This window comes from Talaromyces amestolkiae (genome assembly GCF_001896365.1).
Source record: "Talaromyces amestolkiae strain CIB chromosome Unknown scaffold6.1, whole genome shotgun sequence".
Taxonomy (NCBI): Eukaryota; Fungi; Ascomycota; class Eurotiomycetes; order Eurotiales; family Trichocomaceae; genus Talaromyces; species Talaromyces amestolkiae.
The window spans coordinates 829,097-853,126 of NW_024468042.1; the positions used below are offsets into that span (position 1 = coordinate 829,097).

Here is a 24,030-nt window from a genome sequence, read left to right on the forward strand (position 1 = left end):
TGACGATAATGATATTGGGATAGTATGATTTTATATGGCCTACACGATGATATGCAACAGTTTGTTTGAAATTTGATATCCTGCTGGGAATGGTTCGGTGATTTGGCGCTTTCATCCTACTTTGTGCTTGGGTCATGGGTCGGATTGACTTTCACGTTCTCTACATTGCTCGTTAGATTATTCTTGAATATTGATTTTACAAAAAATACGATATTTTGACCTTTGGTACCACATCTGTTCAGTAATCTTAGTTGATGTATTATCTATGAACTATATACAATATAAATCAAGTCAAGAAGTTGATAGAAAGCTAGGATATGCACAAGCAGGGATGCAACAAAACAACAGGGATATAAACACGTCAACACATCAGGTTCTTATTGGTCCATAATATCATCTGTCAATAAACCGTTGCTGTCCAAGATCAGTCATAACGTTCAGTTGTCCAATTCTCCCCCTGTCAATTCCGCCAAAGAACGCCAAAAGAGCATCGTAAACGCCGCATATTATCGCCGACTAGGTCGCCTATAAGGCTCATCACCGCCACCATACGCCAACGGATCAACCCGTCTATAACTTCCACCAGCCCTGCTCCGGCGCGGCGGACGCGGACTCGTCGCGACACTACTCTCTTCTTCCTCCACCTCCACAACATCATCCGAATAATGCGTACCCGTAGTCGCCTCTTCTTCAATAACGACAACCTCATCATCTTCATCATCGTCAATAATGTCAGATCTCCGTCTCGAATGCGGCCGTTCCCGCACCTCGACAATCTCTTCTTCCACAATACGACGTCCCGGTGGCCGATTTGATCGCGACCTGGATACGGCGCTGCGCCGTGAGCCTGTACGCACGACGTCGGCTTCGCTGACTTCTTCTTCGACAACGATGCTTTCGCCCGTGTCGCCCCAGCCGAGGGTTTGGTAGAGTACGATGACGAGTATGACTACGCCGCCGACAACGCCGAGGACGGCACCGACGACGGTGCCTGGTGTCGGTGAGGTGTCGAGGAAGGCATATGTAGCGGGTATGGAGAGGATCTGGTCTGCTCGTTTTTGTATCGTGTTTTCAAGAGAGGGTGAGAGAGATGTTGCGGGGTCTGGTATTGGGTCGAGCCGTGTGACGAGTTTCGACGAGGATAGAGAGATGAATGCGGAGGAGAGATCGCGGACGAAGCGGATGAGAGGTTCTGTTAGAGTCGATATAGGCGCCATGGTTGGCGATTGTATTATATTGGAATATGGGGGGTTTGAATGCGACCGAGTCAAACGGACGGGTCGTGACGTGCGCGCGGCTTTCCGTTATCGACAGCGCATGTTGCGAGAGCAATTTAAGTGGTCGTGGATTAGATGAACACAGCAATTAGATATATTTTCATGCGATATTTCTCAAATCAGCCCATTGATCTGACATTTGGTCGTAACGAGATCGTTGTCAGGGTCCGTGTAAACAAACGTCGTCGTGGAGCCGCTAAGCCTGGGTTGATCTAGCGCATTAACCCTAAAGAATCCACCATTTGTGACTTTGAATTTACTTCTCTACGGTCGAATTAAGACTCAACAAGACTAATCTTTGGGCATTATGATCACCACCCTCCCGCTACGATGAGATTGCACCCCACGCCAAACGCTCGACTGGTAGCGCAGTAAACACATTCCCCAGCAACCTGGATATACGTGCCCGTAACATGCGCATGTGCCCAGAATAAAATCATGGGCAAATCTCCAGCCGTCCAGTGAAAGAACGTGTTATCGTACCCTATCAGCATTTTCTCACCTGCTCGGAATTTGTACAAATTGAAAATTGGGAAGCCATTGAACTGGGATCCCGTCATGGCTTTTGTAGGGTCTGCTTGAGTGCAACCACATCTCACACCAAAGACACCCCGACCACTGAACGCAGCTGGTCGCCAGTCGCCAAACTGCGAGATCTTACCGACCAACCTGCCACCCGTTGTCCTCCTAATTCTGACCTCGATCGTTTCCAGCTCTGCGGAGTAATAGAGATTATTCCCGTGTACATCTTGTTTGTAGACATTGCGTCCCAAACCGGTCATCTTCTTCAGCAGTGGTGCAGGCACAAAGCTCTTACCCACATCTTTCGCCAATCCGACTGTGAGATCTCTAGCTGTCGAGCGCATCTGTGGATGATTCTTGGGCCTATGACGAAGGGCCTCAGCCCATCCGGAAACCATATAAATCGCTTCGCCCTCCTTTGCGCGCGCTGCACCCTGAATATTGAACTTGACATTTGGCATATCCTCCGCGCCGGAGATTCGAGGCTTGCTGTTTTCCGCGACGCCAATTTGTACCAAAGAATTAGAGAAGTTTTCTGCTAATTTTGCGAAATTCTTTCCAGGATTCTCCAGGCTTCCCAGCACCTGCCCGTTCAAGCTGTCTACTAACGCAAATCCCGTGAAAACGGTGTAATGCACCCCGATCAAAGCGGCCAGATATCGTCTCGCAGTGCTTTCGTAATGACAAGCGTGTACCATCAGCTCAATCATATCTGCAAGACTGACTTCTCCCAAACCACAGAACTGCGCAAGTCCCAGAGTGCGGGCTAGAAGCAGGTCAACATGTACCGGAGATCGCAGCGCTTTGCGAACCATAGCCCGCGCAAAGCGACCCATATCTTTCTTCGCAATAGTCGGCATAGACTGGAACGGATTGATCTGTTGCAGCATCCGCTGGCGATACTGAGCCGGCCACGTCGCACCTAGCCGCTGACGGATTTGTGTTCCTTTTGACGGTGAATTTAGATTGACGACGACAGGCTCCATTACCCCGAAAGCCTTGAGTCGCTCAGCCGAGAGCTGAGATTGGTAAGGCGCATTTTTGATGTCGGCGTATACATTGAAGAATAACTCATCCACGCCGGCTGGGGTCATGATCCAGCCCATGCGAGCCGTTTTGGCATCTTTTTGTGTGGTAGGTATCAATGGTGTTAGATACCCGAGTTTGGTCAGTCGGACGAAGAGCGTTTGGATTTCTTCGAGGAATTGTTGACAAGCTCGGCGATCGAGGTAGAAGATAGCGATTTTCACACCTCCTTTGACGAGTAGTTTGACTGCAGCGGACAGGGGGTCTCTAAAATTCCATTAACGACCGCATCGTAGGACTCTGGTTTCGAATCACTTACCCTGAAGAGAGGACGTCCCCAACTAATTCAGATACTAAATCACCAACATCCGCCATTTAAATTAAGATTTGACAGACTGCTGGACGAGTGGCAAACAACGTTTACATTTGAGGTAGAACGCCTGGTTCAATAAATACACCAAGAGATGTTATCCTTCATGAATCTCTATACGTACTCCATAACGTTTCTATCCCTTATATTTGAGCCTCGGAGTCAGCCTCATTTGAACACACTTCGACCAAAATAGTATAGCGGAAGACTCAGGCCGCGTGAATACGAGCTTTCCCTCCCTAATAAAAATAAGCTTTATAAGAACTTTGGAGGTCAAAGCACCGATGTGTCACAGTTTCATCGTTGACTGAAGTACGTAGAAAACTGTCAGTCTTGTTGGTTGGCATTGGGTGATGGAAGTATAATTTCCCGCGTTTGAATTAGACGGTTCTTGCAGTTTGACTGTCCAGTTGGCTCATCGAGATCGTCTTCCGAATTGGGTTTCGGCAAGCATAGTCTTTTATGCTTCGGCAATCTTAACGGTATTGGGTCGAGTCGAATATCGCTGAGGTGACATTGTCTAGAAATGCCCAAGTGGCAGCTGTCGGTTTGGTCGTCTGGCTCGAACAGTTCCCAATTCACCTGAAACTATGCTTCCAATTTCAAGGAATCGCCCTCGCCGTTGGCAGAATACTGTATTGAAACGTGGATATTCGTTTTATGTTTTCGCGGTCCGCCATATTCGCTTAAAGTCTGATTCCATGCCTTCGACGCTGCACATCAAGAGATCTCTTGAAGAATGCAGATGGTGCGGGAGAAATCTGCTGCCGCGAATATGCCCTCGACCCTCAACATGGCCAACTCGGTTCCGTAGAGAAACTGGAGGTGTAAAGTATCGAAAATCAAAGTTGACCTTCTGCATCTCAGACAGGCTGTATCTCCATATCCGTTTCCTCATTCCTTCCGCCCGATGACATATCCTTTTTCTTCAAGAGAGAAAACATGGTCAAATCTTTCTCAATCGTTCCCGCGCCCGACTTCGCCTGCGTAACAAGCCGTCTAAATTCATTCAAAATAACAAATTCGAGCTGTAACTTGAACGCATACACAAACGAATGAATAAATGACTTGAGGATATAATATCCCATGAAATCAAGAACGATAAGTAGCGCGCTGCAGCCAATGGCCGCAATCTGAATCGTGATAAGCAACATAATCGTCCCGCGGATGCGACTATTGAACGAGTCCTGAGCCATTTTGAATGTGCCGTAAATGTATAATCCGCTAAGAATCAATTCCTGGACCGAAAACATGACTATCTGGACTCGCTCGAGGATGTTCATAGTAGAGACAAACTTCACGAACGAAGCCGGACTCGAAATACCCAACATGAAAACTACAAATGTCGGAATATGAAATAATACCGCGTCGGTGACGATCATTGCCAACGCAATCCGCGGAATGTGTCGATTGCGCATTATGAAACTCAGCAGATTCAAACGCGAGTAGAGCACAAGCGAGAAACCCGAGACCATTCCGATCCAGCCGATTTCGGTGATGAGAGAGCTTGCGATCCAGCTGCAGGATGGGACGCAGTATGCTAGCAGAAATCCAATTGCGTGCAGGGAAATACACCATGTTGTGATTAGCACGGAACAGAAATAGAGGCCGGACCAGCGTCGGAAGAGGTAGAGGACTTGTACGGTGAGTTCGAGGGTCATCCAGAGGGGGAGTGCGGTGAAGACTGCGATTAGGGACCTGTCATTGTGAGAAAGAGAACATCGGTGACAGTTAAGGAGAGAAGGTAGGGTCATACCAGATTGTTTGATTCCAGGGCAAAGAGCTTGCAGCTGCCAGGTTCAGGCCCCAGTCAAAGTCGCTTACAGAGATATAAGGGACTGTGATATTTGTCGCCATGATCTCGTCGGTCTGATTTCTTGTATCACAAGAGAAACAGTAGAGTGAGGTAGAAAAATAGCGATCTCAAGTGCTGCTACATCTCACGTAAGGCGATACTAGAAACTTGCAATAACCAACTTCGAGTCTCCATCGAAGGTGAATTTCCAAAAAATTATCGAGTTAGCACGTTGCAAAGCTTGTCAAAGTAGACGTCGAATATCGGCATGTGGATGTCCCAGACACACCAGACATTAGCACTAGAGTCAATACCTGCAGACAAGCCTTGGCCTAGGGTCTTAATGCTACATAATATACCCAATCATCGAGTGTCAGGAAGATAGGGATGCAAAGATGGGGCACAATTACCATAGGTTTCCAAAATTCTTGTTGTGCTGATGTCTGTGCTTTAACTCTGCGGGTAACACTAGCAGTTGATTTGCGGGTAAAACTAGCAGTCGAATGCTTCTTGATGATAACTTTTCAGTACTTCGTACAGAGGATTGATTTAAAGGTCTGACTATGGGCGCAAATATGCGAGTAATTTTTCCGAACGGGGTCCAGATGCTATCTATATTCATTTATCAAATATACCAGCCACCATTTCAAAGAAAAAACCCCCTCTGCAAAATCTCATACAGACTCGTATTCCTTTACGTACGAGTCTGAGCTTTTTCTTTTTCCTGATATTTTTTCAGCTTTCTGCAGCCCCCATCCTTACTGAGTACTCTAGTTCAGCCAATTAGAGAATCTTTCCGGCGGTTGAGTTAAGGTTAACGGCTCCACTACGGGACGGCCCCCATTTTCCCAGGGAAGCATCGAGCCAATTATGTGGGCGCTGGGAGTTAGAGTGATGACCATCTACTCTAAGAGATGACTGATATGCTGAGTAGGTGCTGAAGAATAAGACAGAATTGATTCAGAGTGTGGAAGTTCAAAACGTATCTCATAAGGATTTCTAGAAATCTATTTCCCCCCTCAGTGTGATAATACCCTGGAAGCTCATCGAACAGCCTTGATAGTCTGACCACCATCCCACGTAACCCTCTTTCGAATAACCATCTTAAACACCCTATGCTTAACATCCATCACCTCCTGATGACCATCCAGAAGATGTGCCGAGGGCGCAAACACCAGTGCTTCACCGGTACGAAGACTTGAGATCTCATACATTGCATCTATAGTATTTTCGCCATTGTCGTCCTTCTTTTGCTCGATTGGGAGGTGCTTCTTGATTGTTTGGTACCATTCTGGGCTGGAGAAGCGGTGGACAATGGTGATAGAGCACAAATCGATGAGACGAGGGGATATGGTTGGTTCTTGGGTTGAGATGATGACTCGAGTTCCGAGATGGCGTTGTTGGCGGATGATGTTGAGGAATGTCTCTGTTAGAGCGTTTGCGGCTTCGGTGTTGGTCATGTACTGCAAGAAATGTTAGTAGATGATGCTAAATGTTGGTGTGACTGAACAAAACGTACCTTGTGTGCTTCATCAGCCACAATCATCTTTCCACGAGATGGATACGAATGCAGGAATAGATCAATTGCAATTCTGAACAGAATACAGGCTGTGTCCTGGTCCATGAATGGGCATGACAAATCCAAAATCGTGACTCCGCCTTCAACGAAATAGTCTCCGCCAGTCTTATCTACTCCTTTCAAGTCAAGGAAGGAATCCAACAGATCCAAACGCTGCTCCAAAAATGGTGTCTGAGTGCGATCCAAGCGCAGGTCCTTCAACCGCTGCCGAAAGTCAAAGTAGTTAAATCGTCCTTTGTTAGTGAGAGCCATTTCACGCAGGATCCTAGTCAGTTGAGCCATGTACAGGGGCTTGGAGTCCTTCTTGCCCATCGACATGAGCGACAGCATTGTTGCAATGTTCAAATGATGAGGCTGAAGGCGGAATGGATGAACGCTAACGCTGGGAATTTGCGAGTACATCTTTTCGAGGTTGTGGAAGTTGGAAGGCGATGTCAAAACCCGGACTGGAATAGACTTGTGGAATTTTTTGCTGTATTCTGGCATTGTAGAAGCAAGGAACGCTGCCTCGCTGGGTTGATTACTCACATTGGAGCTATACTCGTTATAGTGAAGAACGAGTGTTGAGAGTGGCTTCTTCAGTACTCCAAGAGCGGGAAAGGGCAAGGAACAGTTTTCTGGTGTATATTGTTAGCCAATATCAATCACCACAAATATCAGTATGGCGATGGTTACCTATTATGCAAGAAGTAGTATGTGACTTTCCACTACCCTGTAGACCACAGATGAAAGCAGAAAACGGCGTGTTCGTATTTAGCATTACTCTCGGGTCAACGAGGTCTTCAGACTGCTGTGACGCCAAATGCCCAAGGAGACCAAATTGAGATGGCATTTTGTTTCCCATGTCCTCAAGTGTTGGTGAAACAAGCACTGAATGCTCAATACTACGAGGATTTTCGTCCGAGGAACTGGAGTTTTCATCTGAAATACTCAGAAACTGAAGCTGATGCTCCAAATCCGGTGTCCTTGACGCTCGTGGAATATTGTGCTCCTCAGAAGTCAGGCGCTGAGTAGCTAAATGTTCCTTGAAATCTGCAATTGATGAGACTTAGTTGGAATGATCGTTTCGATGCAGCACACATACCGTTTAGAATTGCATTTGTAGATTGTACAAGGTCGGCGTGTTCGTCAACAACTTCCAGTTTTGATTCCTTTTCCAAAAGTGGTTCTGATACCACATTTTTGTTCTCCTTTGGCTTCTTTGCTTTCTTCGCCTTGGATTGTTTTGTCAGAGTGTCGGACACTAAATGTTCAAATTTTGGCTGCTTTGGCTGTGAAAATTGCTTTGGCTGGCCCTTCTCGCTACCAGAATTATTCGAGCTCTGAATTGGATCCTTGACCTTCTCAACGGGCTTCTTCTCTTTCTTCTTCTCTTTGACGGGCTTTTCTTTTTTCTTTTTATTCTTGTTTTCAAAGACCCGCTGTGAAGCTTCACTTGGAGGAGCACTATCAACAGGCGTCTATATTCATTAATATCTGATGTGTTCAAAATCTATGTAAGGTATCTCACAGATTCTGCCTCTGCCTTTGGTCTTCCTATCTGCCCATTTTCAGGCTTCGATGAGTCGGCCGCCTTTTTGGCTGCTTTGTCTTCGAGGACCAACGCATATCTAAAATCAAGTATCAGCACCACGAAGAGAATTGTCGAAAAAATGTGTAACCTACCCAAGCACAATGTCTCGAATCCAATCGGCTTTTTCAGGATAATCTTCAACATAACTTGATATGATCTCCTCCTTGTCGATACTATCCCTCATCACCATATTCATTCGCACCTTCTTTCGAATGTCATTTTTCAGATTGTCTGTCTGACCTGGCTCTTGTGTTTCGTTTTGTTGCTGGCTTAGCTCAGGCTGGAGTGCATGCTGCTCAGCTGCAGCTGCTCGTTTGGCTTTTGATCTGACCATGATGACGCTTTAGTAGCAAGAGCATGGAAGCATCCAAACTTTGGAATATTGCACAGGTGGATGTCAGCCTCACTAACATCCCCAAATTTTTTGAAGATGAAAAAGAGCTCCACTGTGGGGTGCCCCCTTTCCCCTTGCCAATTGCCGTGCCTGAAAAAGTGGAACAGTCCATTGTGGGCTAACCCTATCAACCCTAACGTCTCCGATAACCCTAGGGCAAACGAATTTCACTGACAATTGTGATCTGTGCTGTGTCTCATAATCATATGGTATTATTTGACTTTAAAACTTTCTGATGTATCTTTTATGTAGTTGTTCAATGCGTCTCAAACCCAATCTTAAACTGGCTGCTGCGCAAATAATCTGCAAATGCTCACACATTCAACCCTTTATCTTCGGATCTGGATCGTATAATTACTAATATACCAAAGCAGATCAAACCTAAGGAAGCTCCAGAGACTATCGGGGATATAATAGTACTTATGATTGGAAAGTCGCCAAGATCAAGATCCAGAGGCCATCCCTAACCCTGCCCATCCAAACTTCTCGAGATTAGGGTTTCGAGGACGACATAGAGGGGCCTATACCGCTGAGAATTTATTCGTATCGTTTCATCAATAATGCTCAGGTGCCATATGAGGAATGAAAACAATACCACCAGTCACTAAGCATATCATTCTAGTATGTGCATAGACGGGATTTCTTCAGGGGGCAATCATATCCAGAGTACGATGATTTGTCGCTCTGTACGGAATCGTCAATCCAATTTCTTGTATATGTATCGATACATGTTCACCCAGGTGAAATCCAAATCTAGACTGACTCCAAGTCCATGTAAAATCGGTCAGGATTAGAATTGTGCACAACCCATGCATATGATTGGTCACTGTATTGCTCTTGTCTAGGCTCAGCCTTGCGCATGCGCAGCCTCACCGCGGCATTCTCTTTTGACAACGTATTCAAGATTTGGCAATCACTTGTCTTCCGCAGACGCCTCTTTATGTATTCTATTCGGAGTTTTGTCAATATCAATTAACGAGGTATGATTAATCGGTCCATTTACATTTTCCAAGCAAGTTCTAAAATCTGCATGGAGACTTGTCACAGCCTTGAAAGCTAAAATTGGTGAGTTCCGACTGGGGATGCATCAAGGCGTCACACGAATAATACCTGGGTAAATCACGCATAGTGACTAATGGCCTTTCTGGACCCCCCTCTCTAGATTAAAACGCTCGACCTTCCTCGAAGCATTGCTCTGGCATATAAATCAAGCTCACAATCGTGTATACTTAGAACGATGACAAACAGCGTCTTCCCTCCTCGGCATGTATACTTTCCGGAGAATGAACACGAAACCACCGTGATATTCCTACACGACAGGAACGGCACTGGTCCCGATCTTGCAGACTATTTTGCAAAATCGACAGGCACATCCGGAACCTTATACGAGCATTTCCCTCGCACTCGCTGGGTCTTTCCATCTGCTCGAGCGAAGAATTTCTATTGGACGGAGGCCGATCGACGACAGCTGATTCAAAACAATAAAGATAATACTACCGAGTGGTTTGAACTGGCTTCTCTGGAAAACGTACAGCTGGAATCGCCGGAGCAGCTTACGACGCTACAGGAGAGCGCAACATACATATTGCGGATCATTGACGATGAGATTGAACGTATCAAACAGGTCGGTGGTAGTTCCCAGAATATCTTTATAGCGGGAATTGGGCAGGGAGCGGCGTTGGGACTTGTTGTTTTGTTATGTGTTCACCATGAGCTTGGTGGTTTTGTGGGAATGGATGGCTGGATGCCTTTTGCGGAGACTTTGTCAGGTTTACTGGATCAGAACCAGGTGGATGAGGCTGGAGGGTTCTTTAAATCAACGTTTATCGCTGCAGCACAGCAAGCATATATCCAGCAGCAGAAACAACAGCAGAAACAACAGCAAGCGTGGACGACCTACAACGCTTCCTCGACTCATCCCTCGGCTCATCCTTCGCCTCCGGGTAAACAGCCCGATGACCAGCGTGCAGAAACAGAAGTCACGGCTTCCAGGGTTGTTGTACCTGAACATGTTAAATACACGGGTATCTGCTTCGGCCGTTCGCAAAGACGCAGCCAGCTGGACAAGCCTGAGCTGCTGGACCAGGCTGTCAGCATCTTGAAGCAGATAGGGTTTTTCCGAATTTCATGGAAGCCAGAGCAAGAGAATCTCGGGAAAGAAGAGGCGGCGCCAGAGCAGGTGGAGGAAATGGCCAATTTCTTCAAGAGTCTGAACCTTGCAGTTTAAATGAGTCAGCCTTCTACCTTTTCTGTACTAAGCAGGCAATATGGATGAGCACAACGATAGTCAATCTGAATACGATTAATTTACAAATGAGATGAAGGGGAGCAAATGCCAAAAATGGGTGGAATCTGGCTGTGGGGCGCAGATAGAGGCTTCCACCAATTAGAACTCTTAGACCCGCTCTTGCCCCGATGTCCTTTTCATATCATACCACTAGTCCATATCAGGCTTAGCTCGTCTTGCAATCAATTGGCCTCCGAATATTTTTTTCTCCTGCTTCGTTCTGCGCTGTCCCTATTCTCCAGTCGTTGCTTGTTTTTCTTCATCCTCCATCCTCCATCCATCACTCCTCCATTCTCCCTTCCTTCATTATTTCAAATATTAGGAGTGAGTTTTTTCGTTCGGTTTCTTCCAGGCTTTTATCAGCCTTCTCCCTTCTCGCAAAATGTACAACGCCGTTCGTCGCGGGCCGGCCCTGGCGAGAGCGCTTCGGACATGCGCTCCCCGGGTCTCGCAGACTGCTCGAGTCAATTCTACTGTCACTGCAAACCCTCAAAAGCCATTCCCATCGACGCTTTCTTCCCTCCGTCAAATCCGATCATTCCAATCCTCGACCCTTTTGAAACAAGCCAATGCTGCTGCCGCCGCTGCTACTCAGGCCCAGGATTCGTTCAGTTCCATCTCCGAATTCTCGGAATTGGGCAATCAAGGCTATGTGCATCCGCGCATCATTCACTCGATCACCCAGAATATGAATATCAATACCATGACCGATGTCCAGAAACAGACCATCTCCCATTCCGTCACAGGCGCTGACATGTAAGTTTTTCATCCTACTAGATCCGATTCAGAAATAGGAAAACGGGCTAACCTATTGTTTTTTTACAGCTTGGCTCAAGCTAAAACCGGTACTGGAAAAACGCTTGCCTTCCTGGTTCCTGTCCTTCAAAGAATTATCACCAACGACCCCAGCCTTCTTCATAAATCACGTGGTTTCAGTCGAGCCGACTCTCACGATATTCGTGCCATCATCATTTCACCCACGCGGGAGCTTGCCGAGCAAATTTCTGTCGAGGCCAGAAAAGTTGCGGCTGGTACCGGCATTGTGGTCCAGACTGCTGTCGGCGGTACGAGGAAACAAGAAGGCTTGAACCGGATCAGGAGAGAGGGGTGCCATATTCTCGTTGCTACCCCAGGACGTTTGAAAGATATTCTGTCAGACTACAGCAGTCGGGTAGCTGCGCCTAATTTGGACATTCTTGTTCTTGACGAGGCCGATCGACTGTTGGATGATGGATTTGGCCCGGAGATTGACAGCATCAAAGATTTACTTCCTGACCCGTCCGTAAGGGATCGCCAGACGCTGATGTTTTCTGCAACTGTGCCCCGTGAAGTCATGGGTATGGTGCGGAAGAGCATGAAACCCGATTTCCAATTCGTCAAAACAGTCAACGAAAATGATGTACCCACACATTTGAGAGTGCCTCAGAAAATGGTTTTCCTTCGAGGCTTTGAGAATGGATATCCCGCAATTGTTGAGATTTTGAAAAAGTACATGGATCAAGCGGCAGCTGACCGGACCATGCGTCCAATGAAGGCCATTATCTATTTCAATACCACGGTTGAAGTTCAGCTGGCCAATGAAGCTTTTAGTGCGCTGCTTATTGATCCCATGCAACGTCGCAGTGGTAACCCTCTGGGTCGCAAGATTTACCACATTCATTCCAAGCTTTCTCAATCTCAGCGCACGAACTACTCTGACGCGTTCCGACGCGCCGAATCTGCTGTTTTTATCTCGTCTGACGTGACTGCACGAGGTCTAGATTTCCCGGACGTCACCCATGTTATCCAAGTAGGTGTTCCTAGGAACCGGGAATCCTACATTCACCGTTTGGGCCGCACAGGTCGTGCCGGAAAAGAAGGTCAAGGCTGGGTTCTCATTCACGACGAAGAAGAGCAATCTTTTGTTGAACAATTGGGCGACCTGCCTATTGAACAAGACAGCTCCATTGAAGCCGCAAATGCCGATATGTCCAAATTAGACTCATTGTCCGGACCAGTTGCTGAAACTATAAATCAAGTTACAGCAGCGTTGAAACTGGTTCCTTACGAAGTCAAGGATGACGCTTACCGAATTCAACTCTCGGCCAATGCCTCTACCTTCCCGCGCAAGAGAGTACTTGTATCCGCACTCAACAACCTGGCCAAGAATGGATGGGGTCTGCCCGAGCCACCGGCAATTAGTCCTATGATGGCCTCGAAGCTTGGTTTTGAAAGAGTTCCTGGTGTGAGGATTGAAGATCGACGACCTTCCCGGGGTGGATTGGATAGACCCGGTATGGCCTCTGCGGGCGCGAGATGGCGCCTTGAACGTCCCCGACGAGATGGCTTTTCTAGCCGTCGAGGAGGAGATTTCGATGAATCCAGTGGTGGTGGTCGTCGGTTTCAACGTCCTCAGCGGGAGGATTGGTTCAGCATGGACCGGGCCAGAGGCCGCCGTGACTGAATAAAACGTGAAGTGCCAGTTCTTTTCATGGACAGCAATGGAGAGAGCTATGAAAAGTACTTTTGAGATACTTGCATACTGGCGTTTTTGATTCCACATACTCAGCATACCACCTTCTTGATCTGTCCAGGTGACCAGAGGAAGCTGCACTCTGCCATAGGCTTGTTTTACTGCATATGTTTGAGATTCTTTTCTTCTACTCTGTCGTTGTTATATGTATCCTTTAAGTTTTGTTTACATCGTTTTAATTCAAACTCGTCTTCCCGACAGTCGAAGATACGAGGTCATATGTGGTCGCCAGGAGCAGAGGGAAACAGGTGGATGAGAAGACGATAATGCCCTTCCTTGTTTTCAATTCTATGTACGGTATATTGTGGGATCTTAACATTTTACTAGGTGATCATCGGGCATGGCGTCTTTTATTTTGAGGACATTGTGTGTTTACGTATTCTTTTTCGTCTGCCTTGTCTCTTCTCTTCTTCTACCCCCTTTTCTACTGTATATCATCTTATCTTCTCTGGGTTTTTGAATCTGTTCTACCTATTATTAGCTGGAGGCTTTACTCTGAGGCCGGGATCGTGTGTATGATTGAGTTCGGTTTTCCTGCTTGCATCGGTTGATGCGTCGGACATGTTTTGATACGAAATCAGTATATAGAATGTTATTAATCTCCTCTTCATACAATCTCTGAAGATAACATCTCAATTCAAGTACAACCCATTCTTAGAATTAAAGTCACAACAACCATCGTTTCTTGATTCAGAACCAATGCCGGAGAAGATTGCTTAGATCAAATAACGTGGATCATGCTTTATTACAGAATTTGTTTGCGTAAGTACGATACAAACACGGTTACATGCGTACGCGCATTGCTAAATCCACCAAAGCCCTAATCCACTCGTATTTTACGTGATCCTTACACATCGACATCATGTTATAGGTTTCGCAGCGCCTCCTACAGGGAATGGAACGAATCTTCCATCCAAATGAAACTTCTGATCTGAATCATTCGCAGTCACAGTTCGCAATACGGATGCCACCTAGTTAGGTATCAGACCGACTCCCGAATTTCAGATGAAACGAGTCAGGTCAGCGGACAGTGCTACTGCGGTATTCTCAACGTAGAAAGGTCGCTTGTTGCTTTGAGAAAATAAGAGTGCCTGACAGCCTAGCCCTAACTCTTTGAGAGGCATGGACAGGAACAAGGAGGCATTGCTTCGTTCAATGAACAGTTTTAGAATGTTCGTACAAGAGATGTTGATTTTTATACGTATAACTAATCTACCGGATAATACAAATTTATAGGTGTCTTACCGAGGAAACACTGTACTATACCTAGGTGTATATGTTGCTGTGCCTTCCTTCATAACAGTTGTCCCTATATATAGCACTTGGTTCCTGACTTGATGGAGTCAATCTTGTCTAGTACAGGCTTAACCTGTTTCCCCAGCTTGCCAACATCGTCGGCAGACATGCCTCTCCTGATCGTAGCTGCCTTAGCCACCTTAGCAACATCCAGCAAAGCCAATGGCTCGAAAATAGCCGACATGATGGCCAGCGGAGCATTATTAGGATCACTGGCAACCGAATAAATGTCAAAGGCGACATTGCCAATCTCCCCAACAGCTGAAACAATAGCTCCAATCTCTGCCAGTTCTGCGATAGACCCGAGGACTTCTCCGGCGATAGGGACCAGGAACAGGATAGCTCCAAAGAAGGCCAAGATGATTTCCATACGTTTCTCTTTTGTGATTTCGTCTGCAACGGATTCGATAGTTGCCATTTCTGAGATCGAAGAGTTGATCATCATTATGGGGATAGAGATAGTATCGACAACGTCCATGAAATCACCGTCGTACAAATCGCTCTGCAACATCAAGAGAACATCCCCAATCTGCCCAAGAAGGTCGGTAGCATTTGCGGTGGCTGCCGTAACCACATCCTTGGGGTTGACAACGTCAGACTCTGTATAGTTGTCGACGTATGGCATCGTATAATCTACACCAAGATTCCAGCAGTCATCACCGTCACCTAGAGATGCTGCCGGCGCACAGTCATTGGTATTGCGAACGTGGGTCTGGATAGACGTCTTGTTCTTTGGTATGGCCGTCTGGGAGTAAAGGTCGGCATAGAACTGAGCGGTGGTATCGTCATCCTGAAAACTCCACCAGATAGAGTTGGAAGGAACGCCATTCAGGTCCGTATCACCATAACCGTGCTTTGAGTAGTCGGGCGGGCACGGCTCGGATTCTTTGGAGTATCCAGGGATGTTTCGCACATCACGGGCAAACAACCCTGCTGGACCAAGATCCTGTAGACGAGTATAGAGATCGCGCTTGTCAAGGGGAGAACAATTGCCGAAGCGCGGGTCGCAGTATTCTGTGCAGCCCGAGGTGTCGTTACGACAATAGTCACAACCGCCATCATCGGAACTGCAGGAAGAACAACAAAAGTTCATCTCAGCCACGATACAATCGAAGTATTTGGTTCCATTCTCGTAGATCATTTGAGTCATAGAGTCTCCGGCATGGTCGACAACCACGCCTGCATAGATTTTGAACTTATCATCGTACCCCTTTGTCATGAGTGTATCATATTGGGTCATGGCATCGTTGTATATTGTTTGCAGAACTTGGACCATGTAGATGGCAGCACACATTGATGGGATATTGTCGATTGCAGCTTCGATATCGTCGAGTGTCGCGTAGCTGTCTGAGCAAGAGAGATCCGGTATGGGATAGCTGCCATCACCGCTGTCGTCTTGGCTGGGATCTATTTCATCTCCATCGTCACCGGTGAATTCGAGCAGATCGACAGCCCAGTCAATGATGCCACCAAAGTTGAGACTTTTGTAAAAGCTAGTTCGAGAGCTACGAGTAGCAATGCTCTGATATGCAACCCAGGTCGTGTTCCAAACAGCCATATCCGAGTTGGAGCCATCATCATACCATCCCTTAGCTTCACCGTTATTAATCAACTCATTGATTTCGGCATTGGAGATATAGCCACGAGTAGCAGTGCAACGTCCGGCATCTGCCGTCGACCCGCCCCCAGTACCATTGATGACTTCACCTTGAAAGGTGCAATCAACACCAGTGCAGCCGGGGTCTGTCATTCCGAAGGAGCGGCCATAGGATGAGATACCGACAACAACCTTGCTGGCGCTCACGCCAGCCTTGGTGATCATGGCGAGGGTATACCCTGTCTCGGTGAGGTTGACGTGACTTCGGAGACAGTTACCAGCGTCACATCCTTCCTGTGCAAACTTATTACCGTAGTCCCACTGTCCGTGAAGATCGTATGTCATATAAACAATATAGTCAACCACTTGGCTCATTTGCTTGATAGGGAACTGCTTCAGGTACCAGTAGGAGGCCGGGGCAGCAATTGAGAGAGACATGGTATCACCGAGAGCAACCTTTAACGATAGCAAGAACTGGAGATAATTTGGTCCGTCCGTTGGTTGACCTGGAGGAATACCTGGAATATCCGGCTGGAATAGAAATAGTGTTAACCCCAACTAAATCCAATCATAGAAAGTGTTTTTTCTCGAAGGGTTCGATGCTTACCTCACCAGGGTATTCCCAATCAATATCAATACCGTCAAGATTATTCTGAACCGCAAAGTCCTTAATATTGTTGACAAACGTAGCTCGATTCGCTTCCGTCATGGCACTACGAAGCGTGTCATAAGTCGACGGATCCGTCGAGTAGCCCCAGCCTCCAAAGGAGACAATGCGTTTGATACCTGTGAGCTGTCGGAAGTGAGCAAATTGGCCATCTCCGTCGTCTGTAATGTTGACAGTAAAGTCAGGATTCACTCCAGCAAAGGCCCAGTGGATGTGAGTGTAAGAACTGTTTTGCAGATCAGCGGACCGCATGTTTAGACATTCACGATCCCAATTAAACTGCTCATAGTAACCGACTGAAATGAATTCGGACGGCGGTGATTTATTGTTGGTGACACCTGTACCGCAGTTTGATATGCAACCGTACTCCTTATCAGGAGCCGTCCCCGGGTTTCCAGTTGGGCCCTTATCATCTTTACAGTAGAGCTCTGTGATGCCACACTGGCCCCAAATATCGCAGCAAGCGTTGAGAGGACATGGGTTTAGATCCGCAATGGCAGTACCATTGTCAGGTTGCGTTGTGCCCGGTACGATTGGACCGCACACGGCGTTACTAACACTCGCAGGTAAAGGGGGAGTCCCTTTGCTAACGCACATCGCGAGCCCTGCAGGAAGTGGATTGCAGCCAGTCCATCCCCAGGTAGTCCCATCGTTGAAATCACTGAGATCGCTGATCTGCCACCCATAGTTGAGTGCAATGGCTTGACAGCCGTCGTCGGCCTGGACATTGTACACCACACATGTCCCATCCGGATTGGCTGAGGGCTGCCAATTGGGCAATCCGCCGGATGAGCAGCATACCTTCTCTCCAACGGCCAGGCTCGAGCAGAGATTGGTGCGCTGCGAATTGTATGTGTCAAAATCTGCGCCAGATATGCCGCACTCTGCAGCCAGACTTCCACAGCCATCGCCACCATTTACACTGATAGTTCGACAAGTCCCGTCTCTGCGAGCCTTGACTGAGGTTGAATTCGTCTTTCCCGGATTTTGATTCACAATTTCAACGTTAAAAGGTTGACTGGTGGTACCAGCAGAGCTCTCTACACATTCGCCATTCCACCAGGAGAGGACATCCTTTTGAACTGCACCAACGTCGCCATTCATGTTAAGAGAAAAGCCATAGACATACTTTGCAGTGCGATTAGCACCACAAAGCTGGGCTACCATTTCGTTTTCCGGTTCCTGGGCAAGCAAGTATTTGAAAACTTGAGGAGTTGCGGCAGGATCCATGCCAGCCCCAACAAACATGCCAACCGTAACGCCATTAGAATAGCCAAAGAGAATAGTTGCAGCGTCGTTTTCTGTGGTTTGATTCTGGAGGCGGCTCTGCAAAGCGGAGAGGATGGTTGTATAGTCGGTGGCTGCTGTGGAAGCTGAAGACCCTCCAGATAGCAATTGGAATGAGACCTCAGCAGCCGACCCCGAGCTGCTAGAGGATGTACTTTTGGTTGCTTCACGAGCCGAAATGGAGCGGGCAGTTATATTAGACTGGCCCTCGTTCACCTGGGCAACAGATGAAGGCATGGCATTTCCAGCATTGCAAGCACGTAACTTGAAAATAGTGTCCGCGTCGACAGGACTGTGAATGTTGAAATCAAAGATGACAGGCTGACTACACTGGCTTAGAGGCGCCAATGACGAGTAGACAGTCCAGTCTTTTGGATCTTTGTCTCCACAATAGTCAGGGCAAGGCTCGATCTGGGACAAGAAGGTACCAGACACGGCATGGAGGAAGAAGAGAAGCCATATGGCTGCTGATACAACAGTGTAGGTCATGTTTTATATCCTAGAGGCCAGAGGCCAAGTAGTCTGTGTAAATTCACAGCTCTGAAATTATGAGACCCGATGATTGAAGAAGGGTTATTGATATCTGAGCGATCCATTGTGGAAAGCGTGCGGAGGTACAAGTTCAAGTAGCCAGAACTATTCTGCTGCGGACGTGAAGAATCTGAAGACATTGAATCAATGTAGTACCCAACGTTCACCATACATGAGCGATTCCTGCCAGGAACAAGTGCTACTACGTTAGGAATCGCCTATAACTCTAGAAACTTTGAAAAGGTAGTAGTTTCATAAAGTTCGGCCAACATCATTAAGACTGAGCGCTAAAGAGTCAGCATTTTCTACATATTGTTTTCTTCGATCTAATAAGGTCTAGTACCAACCAACATCAATTAAGCATACTTGGCTGCGTCAAACTAAGTTAATGCGGCGAAAAAACCAACAATCAACGGGCCACTGATCAATGAGGCTCTATTTAAGGTCCAGAGTGTTGGGACTAGACAGGTATTGGCCGTATTTCAGTATGTACGAGTAACCATAATGTATGTAATGTACTCGAATGACCTAGGCTGGTCTCGGCAACATTCCGCAGACTCAATTCTAGGGGCACAGTAGTCAGGTACTCATCTTAGTCAAGATTGCTATGTAGCATCTAACCAACAACAACCAACGAACTCCAATATGCAGTCAGGTCTCGGCGAATACTTAGCTTCTTGTCTTAGCTTCAAGAAGCATAGGGAGTCTCTAAAAAGTCATCAAATTTCAGATTGCTATGTAACATGTATCCAACATTAACCAACGTGCATCCCATGCCGTGCTATTTCTAGCAACACCCGATATTCCCCATTGCCCTACATGAGGTAATTCTCGGCGATCTTGAGGCTTATCTTTGGAGAGCACAGACTCGCAGTACCTGAATGCTCGTTGAATGCAAGATGACTATGTAACATGTATCTATTATCATCCAACATGGAATCCATGCCGAGCTATGTTTAGCACGTATTCTGTTTCTGGCAACATTCAGCGAGTGCTAAACATGCAATCAGATGTCGAATTGATACTTAAATTGGTTCTAGAGATACTACGTGCCAGTACTACATGTTAGCGACCCAAAAACTCAGCTTTCTTGCTGAAGACAGCGGCTAAACCACACACGGTATTGGGCTCGAAGTGTTGGTATGATATCTTTATGAGAACCGGTTGGCGCATCAATTCTTATCTGGTAGATAGAGCTAATTAGACTTGGAGCCGTAATGTAGGCTTGCCATGCTGCTTCTCTTGACATGGGAMCTCTGCCCGCCGCAGAAGTCACTTAACTTGCAAAGCATCTTGTATTTTCTTCAATTAAGTGATATAAACCTAGTATCTCTAAGCTTCTTCCTGAATACTTCCCCTTTTCGGACACTCCTCGTAGTCTACTTCAACTTTCCACTTGTCCGGGCGCCACGATTCAGGTGCTGATGCAAACAATTCCGCTCCAGAAGCATCTACTATGTACCCATCGTAAATTCCCCAATCTTCCATCGCGCTGTGAATGCTATCTGGCGTCAACTCCTTTGCCAACCAGTTTCCACTCATGGGGGGTTTGGCTGAGTACATTTTCCAGCTGAACGCCTCATGGGCATGAAGATCTATCCCTAATTCTTCACTGCGAGTCTTTAGGCGACTGACGAAGTATGAAGGGTGACCGTCCCCCATTCCCCATGTTTGAGCATGGGCTTCGTGGAAAGCAGGTGGTGTCGGGACTATGCCGAGGTCGTCGAGCAGCCAGTCAAAGAGACTCTTGTTCTTTGTATAGACCGCTGCGTGTAAGATTGCTGGTCTCATGCTAGTTACTGCTTTTGCAAGAGTCTTGTACGTATTATCCTGAGCCGGATTAGGATACCATATCATGTATGGCTTGTCTTTGAAATCCTCCCAAGGTTGCATCGTGTCCAAATTTATGATACGACTTAGATCATTGTTCATAATCATCCGAGCATGTATTGCTCTCGTTATATCCCCGCTGCGATACTGAGTTGGTATAGTCTGAGTTGCACACCATAGAGCAAACATAGTATTGTGATAGATTCCACGTACGAGGCACCCTAACTCCCCGTAAATTACACGAGGGCGACGTAACCTGGAATATCTTTCGATATTGCCATAATAGGCTGCCATTAGAATCAAAACGTCCTTGTTGCCCTGCGGTAAATCAACAGGCAGAGGCTGATAGAGCAGTTCAGGTAAGTAATTTAGCTTTGGCTCTTCTGTAGTCACGTCGTCTCCGAATGGATCAACATCATCCACGTTCATATCCTCTGTAATGTTGAATATATTTTCTTCGAACCCGGGTGCTGGGATAAAGTCGTCAAAATCGTCAAAATCAAGGTTGAGGCCTTTGGCTTCTTCCCATGTCTTAGGTCCTTGAAAGAGAGAATCTTCTTCAGGACCTGAGGGTCTTGTGATGCCTTGCTTGATATTGAGGGTGGACACGAGGGCAGTATCATTGTTCAGATATGCGGGCTGCAAATTCTGTAGTGTGACTTCTCTAGTGTAGTCATTCATGATGCCATATCTCACAGGCTTTCGCATGATAGCTTCAAAGATCTCGATGGATTCACTAGCGCGAGCTTCCTCGGCAATAGAGACATCAGGCAATAGATCCATCTCGAGATATAATTCAACATAATTGGCTACAGCACACGCACGAGCAACTTGATAGGCCATGTCAGGATACTGGTGCCACAGCTTTCTGTACGTATCTTGAGATGCCACCTCAGGGTGCCAGATGCAGTAAGGTCTCTCTTGCGTTTCAGGCATAGAGGGAATCTTGTTGCTCATAATCGCGCGAGCATTTATGGCACGGGAAATTTCTGGCACGTATTGCCTTATCCGTTCTAGATCCGGATGCTTGGCGAATTGCTCGTGGTATCGAATGCCCCGGATCACGCAAAGGCGCGTGACTTTGCGTCCCAGAGACTTAGGGACAGTCTTGCCATGAAGAGCATCCTTGGCCTCACGCATGTCGAAGGCCAGCGACCTCAAGCGGTCTTCCATGTTGTTGCTGTCCGCCATATCAAGATGTAGAGCGGTAAACTGGTTCAGAAAAGCCGCAGGCAAGTTAAGCAAATCGAGGGTGATGCGACTGCTTCGTACCAAAGCTGAAATTAATTGATGTCAAGTAAAATGCTGAATCTTTTCCTGTTTTTCGAGAAAATTAAATACAGCAACGATTGGCCTCGCTGAGGGGTCATGCGGCTAAGCTAGTTCAGAACCAACAAAGACACCCCTGCACCAACAACAGAGCCTCTTCACAGGGGGATGTTGGTTTGGGATAAAGCACGTATTTAGGTCAATACCAAAAGTTTTGTGTTGGTCAGCGTTGCGGATTGATGTGACATCGTTCTTGCAGTTGTTTTCGAGAGCTGTGCCAAGTGAACGATGGCTTTTGGAAAGATACTGGTGTTGGTTTCTGAAGTATGATCAATAATGGGAATACAAGCCATACTAGCATTATATGCCTATTATAATTCTTATGCTATGCTTTTACTACATAGTAGCGAGCAGTCCGTGGGACATTGAGATAGACAGTCGCCGGAGGCAGGATCTATTCACATTGTTCATACAATCATCTTCTTTTTAAGACTGAAAAGGCAGTACAGTCTCTACGTACTGTCTATCTCACAATGCGTCTCTTTGCCCTTCTCATTCTCCTCTTCGGTATCGCGCAGACAAGCGCATTCTCTGTTCCTGGGGGCTACGAACGCGTTCTCCTCTACTACCTGTACTCCATCGATGCCCAGCTCAACGGCGGCAAGCCGCAGAAGATTGCGACTGGTTGCAGCAAGTCTAGCACACCGTGTACTCTAGATCAACTCCTCCGCTATATTGCTAAAAATCCCTCGAATCTTCCTCAAGCCGCCCCGGCGACCAGATACCCGGAATTGCCCCCCATGGACGACACAGCCAGAGCTCTTGCGACGAAAGACGCAAATAATTTTGATTTCGCAGGACAGATCATTACGGGACGCGCGTTGCCTGGCGCCAGCAATGATTACAGCAAGTTCCTAACCCAGCTTGGGGAACTTGCCGCCAGTTTTGCCAGAAGGTCCCCTGAGAACGCCAACCTGCTCAAGATCAACCTTCAAGCTATCCGTAATGCCCGCCGAAATGCCCAATTGACAACATTCGAGGCAGTCAAAGACAATGCCGGCATTACCGTTGCGACAAACGAAATCCCTCTCTACGATGGCGCGGACGAGAATCACAAGGCGCTCATCATTGATGCCCAGAAAACTTTGACGGACAATCCGGGGTTGACTTTGAGGGACTTGAAGACGAGATGGATGGCAAACACGGAGGGTGGCCATGATAATAATGTGGACTCGTTGAAGCTAACGTTGGATGATTGGGACAAAAAGTGTTAGTGGTTCGGTGGTGATGTAGCACTATCACTCTATCGTCTGTGGGACATGAATTTACTTGTCGTATTCTTGGTTCGGATTACAATTCTATCATGTCTGATTTCATTGATTGGTGTAATAATTGAAGGTAGGTGTTCGAAGATAAGATAGAATTGAAGTTGTGTTGATAGTTGGTAGGTAATGCATGTTTATAGTTGTCGTAGTACTCGGAAGACACGGGTTGCCAGCGCCCATTGCAGTGCAAGATTATATGCTCAAAGTGAAAAGGAACCCAAAAAGAATGTGGAAGGGGGGTTAAAAAGTGTATTGAAATAAACGCAAAAACCAAAAAGAAAGGCTTGACTAAACTGGGGGTCGAACCCAGGACCTCATCGGTTCGATCAATCTTTGCGATTGGATGAATTGTTACTCAGTCCAGCAACTATTGTGAACGATGCGTGATACCGCTACACCATTCAGCCGTTGTTGTGGTAGCAGGCTCAATATCGAGATATAGTGTCTTCACTTAATCCTGCGAATATGGAAATCGTCAGTTAGGGCTCGGCTCGCTCGCTGTCATTCATGGACGTTGGGAGGTATTGATCCAGTTGTGACGAATGGCTGGCCTTCCCGCTTATGATAACGGTGTATCGGAAGGGGTTCGAATGTTTCATTTGATCTGTCTTTGATCAATGAGGCGGCAGCTCCTGTTCGGTATATATCAACTGTGATTAATATATATATTTGATTCCGTCTAGGCCAGTGTAAACCACATGTGGACTTTGTCCTGAGAGCCCATTTGGTACTTACTTGCTTCCTGAGACACTCCGAACTAGGTGGACTATATAGATATGTAAGAAAACTAATCGGATAGAAACCCAAGTACATAGAGTGTTGCTTTAACTAGATCTTCACCATACAGCTTGTATTTGTATTATCCACTTTGCATCAATAGCAACACTAAAATA

The 24,030-nt window shown here is 46.8% G+C and overlaps 9 protein-coding genes across 9 annotated transcripts; 3 read left to right on the forward strand and 6 right to left on the reverse strand.

The window, feature by feature from the left end:
* Window positions 1–506: 506 nt before the first annotated feature.
* BHQ10_003854 (uncharacterized protein) lies at window positions 507–1,217 on the reverse strand (the record flags this gene model as incomplete). The annotated part of the gene is made up of 1 exon (XM_040876156.1): window positions 507–1,217. One exon carries the CDS (start codon window positions 1,215–1,217, stop codon window positions 507–509), a length of 711 nt encoding a protein of 236 aa, XP_040732358.1.
* Window positions 1,218–1,588: 371 nt separating this feature from the next.
* BHQ10_003855 (uncharacterized protein) lies at window positions 1,589–3,200 on the reverse strand (the record flags this gene model as incomplete). Its single annotated transcript, XM_040876157.1, has 2 exons — window positions 1,589–3,092; window positions 3,145–3,200. 2 exons carry the CDS (start codon window positions 3,198–3,200, stop codon window positions 1,589–1,591), a joined length of 1,560 nt encoding a protein of 519 aa, XP_040732359.1.
* An 858-nt stretch (window positions 3,201–4,058) lies between these two features.
* On the reverse strand, window positions 4,059–5,052 carry BHQ10_003856 (uncharacterized protein; the record flags this gene model as incomplete). The annotated part of the gene is made up of 2 exons (XM_040876158.1): window positions 4,059–4,893; window positions 4,952–5,052. The coding sequence occupies 2 exons, from the start codon at window positions 5,050–5,052 to the stop codon at window positions 4,059–4,061; spliced, it is 936 nt and encodes a 311-aa protein (XP_040732360.1).
* Window positions 5,053–6,033: 981 nt separating this feature from the next.
* BHQ10_003857 (uncharacterized protein) lies at window positions 6,034–8,476 on the reverse strand (the record flags this gene model as incomplete). Its single annotated transcript, XM_040876159.1, has 6 exons — window positions 6,034–6,453; window positions 6,510–7,186; window positions 7,245–7,601; window positions 7,654–8,029; window positions 8,080–8,179; window positions 8,235–8,476. 6 exons carry the CDS (start codon window positions 8,474–8,476, stop codon window positions 6,034–6,036), a joined length of 2,172 nt encoding a protein of 723 aa, XP_040732361.1.
* Window positions 8,477–9,773: 1,297 nt separating this feature from the next.
* BHQ10_003858 (uncharacterized protein) lies at window positions 9,774–10,763 on the forward strand (the record flags this gene model as incomplete). The annotated part of the gene is made up of 1 exon (XM_040876160.1): window positions 9,774–10,763. One exon carries the CDS (start codon window positions 9,774–9,776, stop codon window positions 10,761–10,763), a length of 990 nt encoding a protein of 329 aa, XP_040732362.1.
* A 442-nt stretch (window positions 10,764–11,205) lies between these two features.
* On the forward strand, window positions 11,206–13,266 carry BHQ10_003859 (uncharacterized protein; the record flags this gene model as incomplete). The annotated part of the gene is made up of 2 exons (XM_040876161.1): window positions 11,206–11,579; window positions 11,649–13,266. 2 exons carry the CDS (start codon window positions 11,206–11,208, stop codon window positions 13,264–13,266), a joined length of 1,992 nt encoding a protein of 663 aa, XP_040732363.1.
* A 1,378-nt stretch (window positions 13,267–14,644) lies between these two features.
* On the reverse strand, window positions 14,645–18,671 carry BHQ10_003860 (uncharacterized protein; the record flags this gene model as incomplete). The annotated part of the gene is made up of 2 exons (XM_040876163.1): window positions 14,645–16,759; window positions 16,836–18,671. The coding sequence occupies 2 exons, from the start codon at window positions 18,669–18,671 to the stop codon at window positions 14,645–14,647; spliced, it is 3,951 nt and encodes a 1,316-aa protein (XP_040732364.1).
* A 1,374-nt stretch (window positions 18,672–20,045) lies between these two features.
* Window positions 20,046–21,734, reverse strand: BHQ10_003861 (uncharacterized protein; the record flags this gene model as incomplete). Its single annotated transcript, XM_040876164.1, has 1 exon — window positions 20,046–21,734. The coding sequence occupies one exon, from the start codon at window positions 21,732–21,734 to the stop codon at window positions 20,046–20,048; it is 1,689 nt and encodes a 562-aa protein (XP_040732365.1).
* Window positions 21,735–22,345: 611 nt separating this feature from the next.
* Window positions 22,346–23,086, forward strand: BHQ10_003862 (uncharacterized protein; the record flags this gene model as incomplete). The annotated part of the gene is made up of 1 exon (XM_040876165.1): window positions 22,346–23,086. The coding sequence occupies one exon, from the start codon at window positions 22,346–22,348 to the stop codon at window positions 23,084–23,086; it is 741 nt and encodes a 246-aa protein (XP_040732366.1).
* Between the last annotated feature and the right edge of the window lie 944 nt (window positions 23,087–24,030).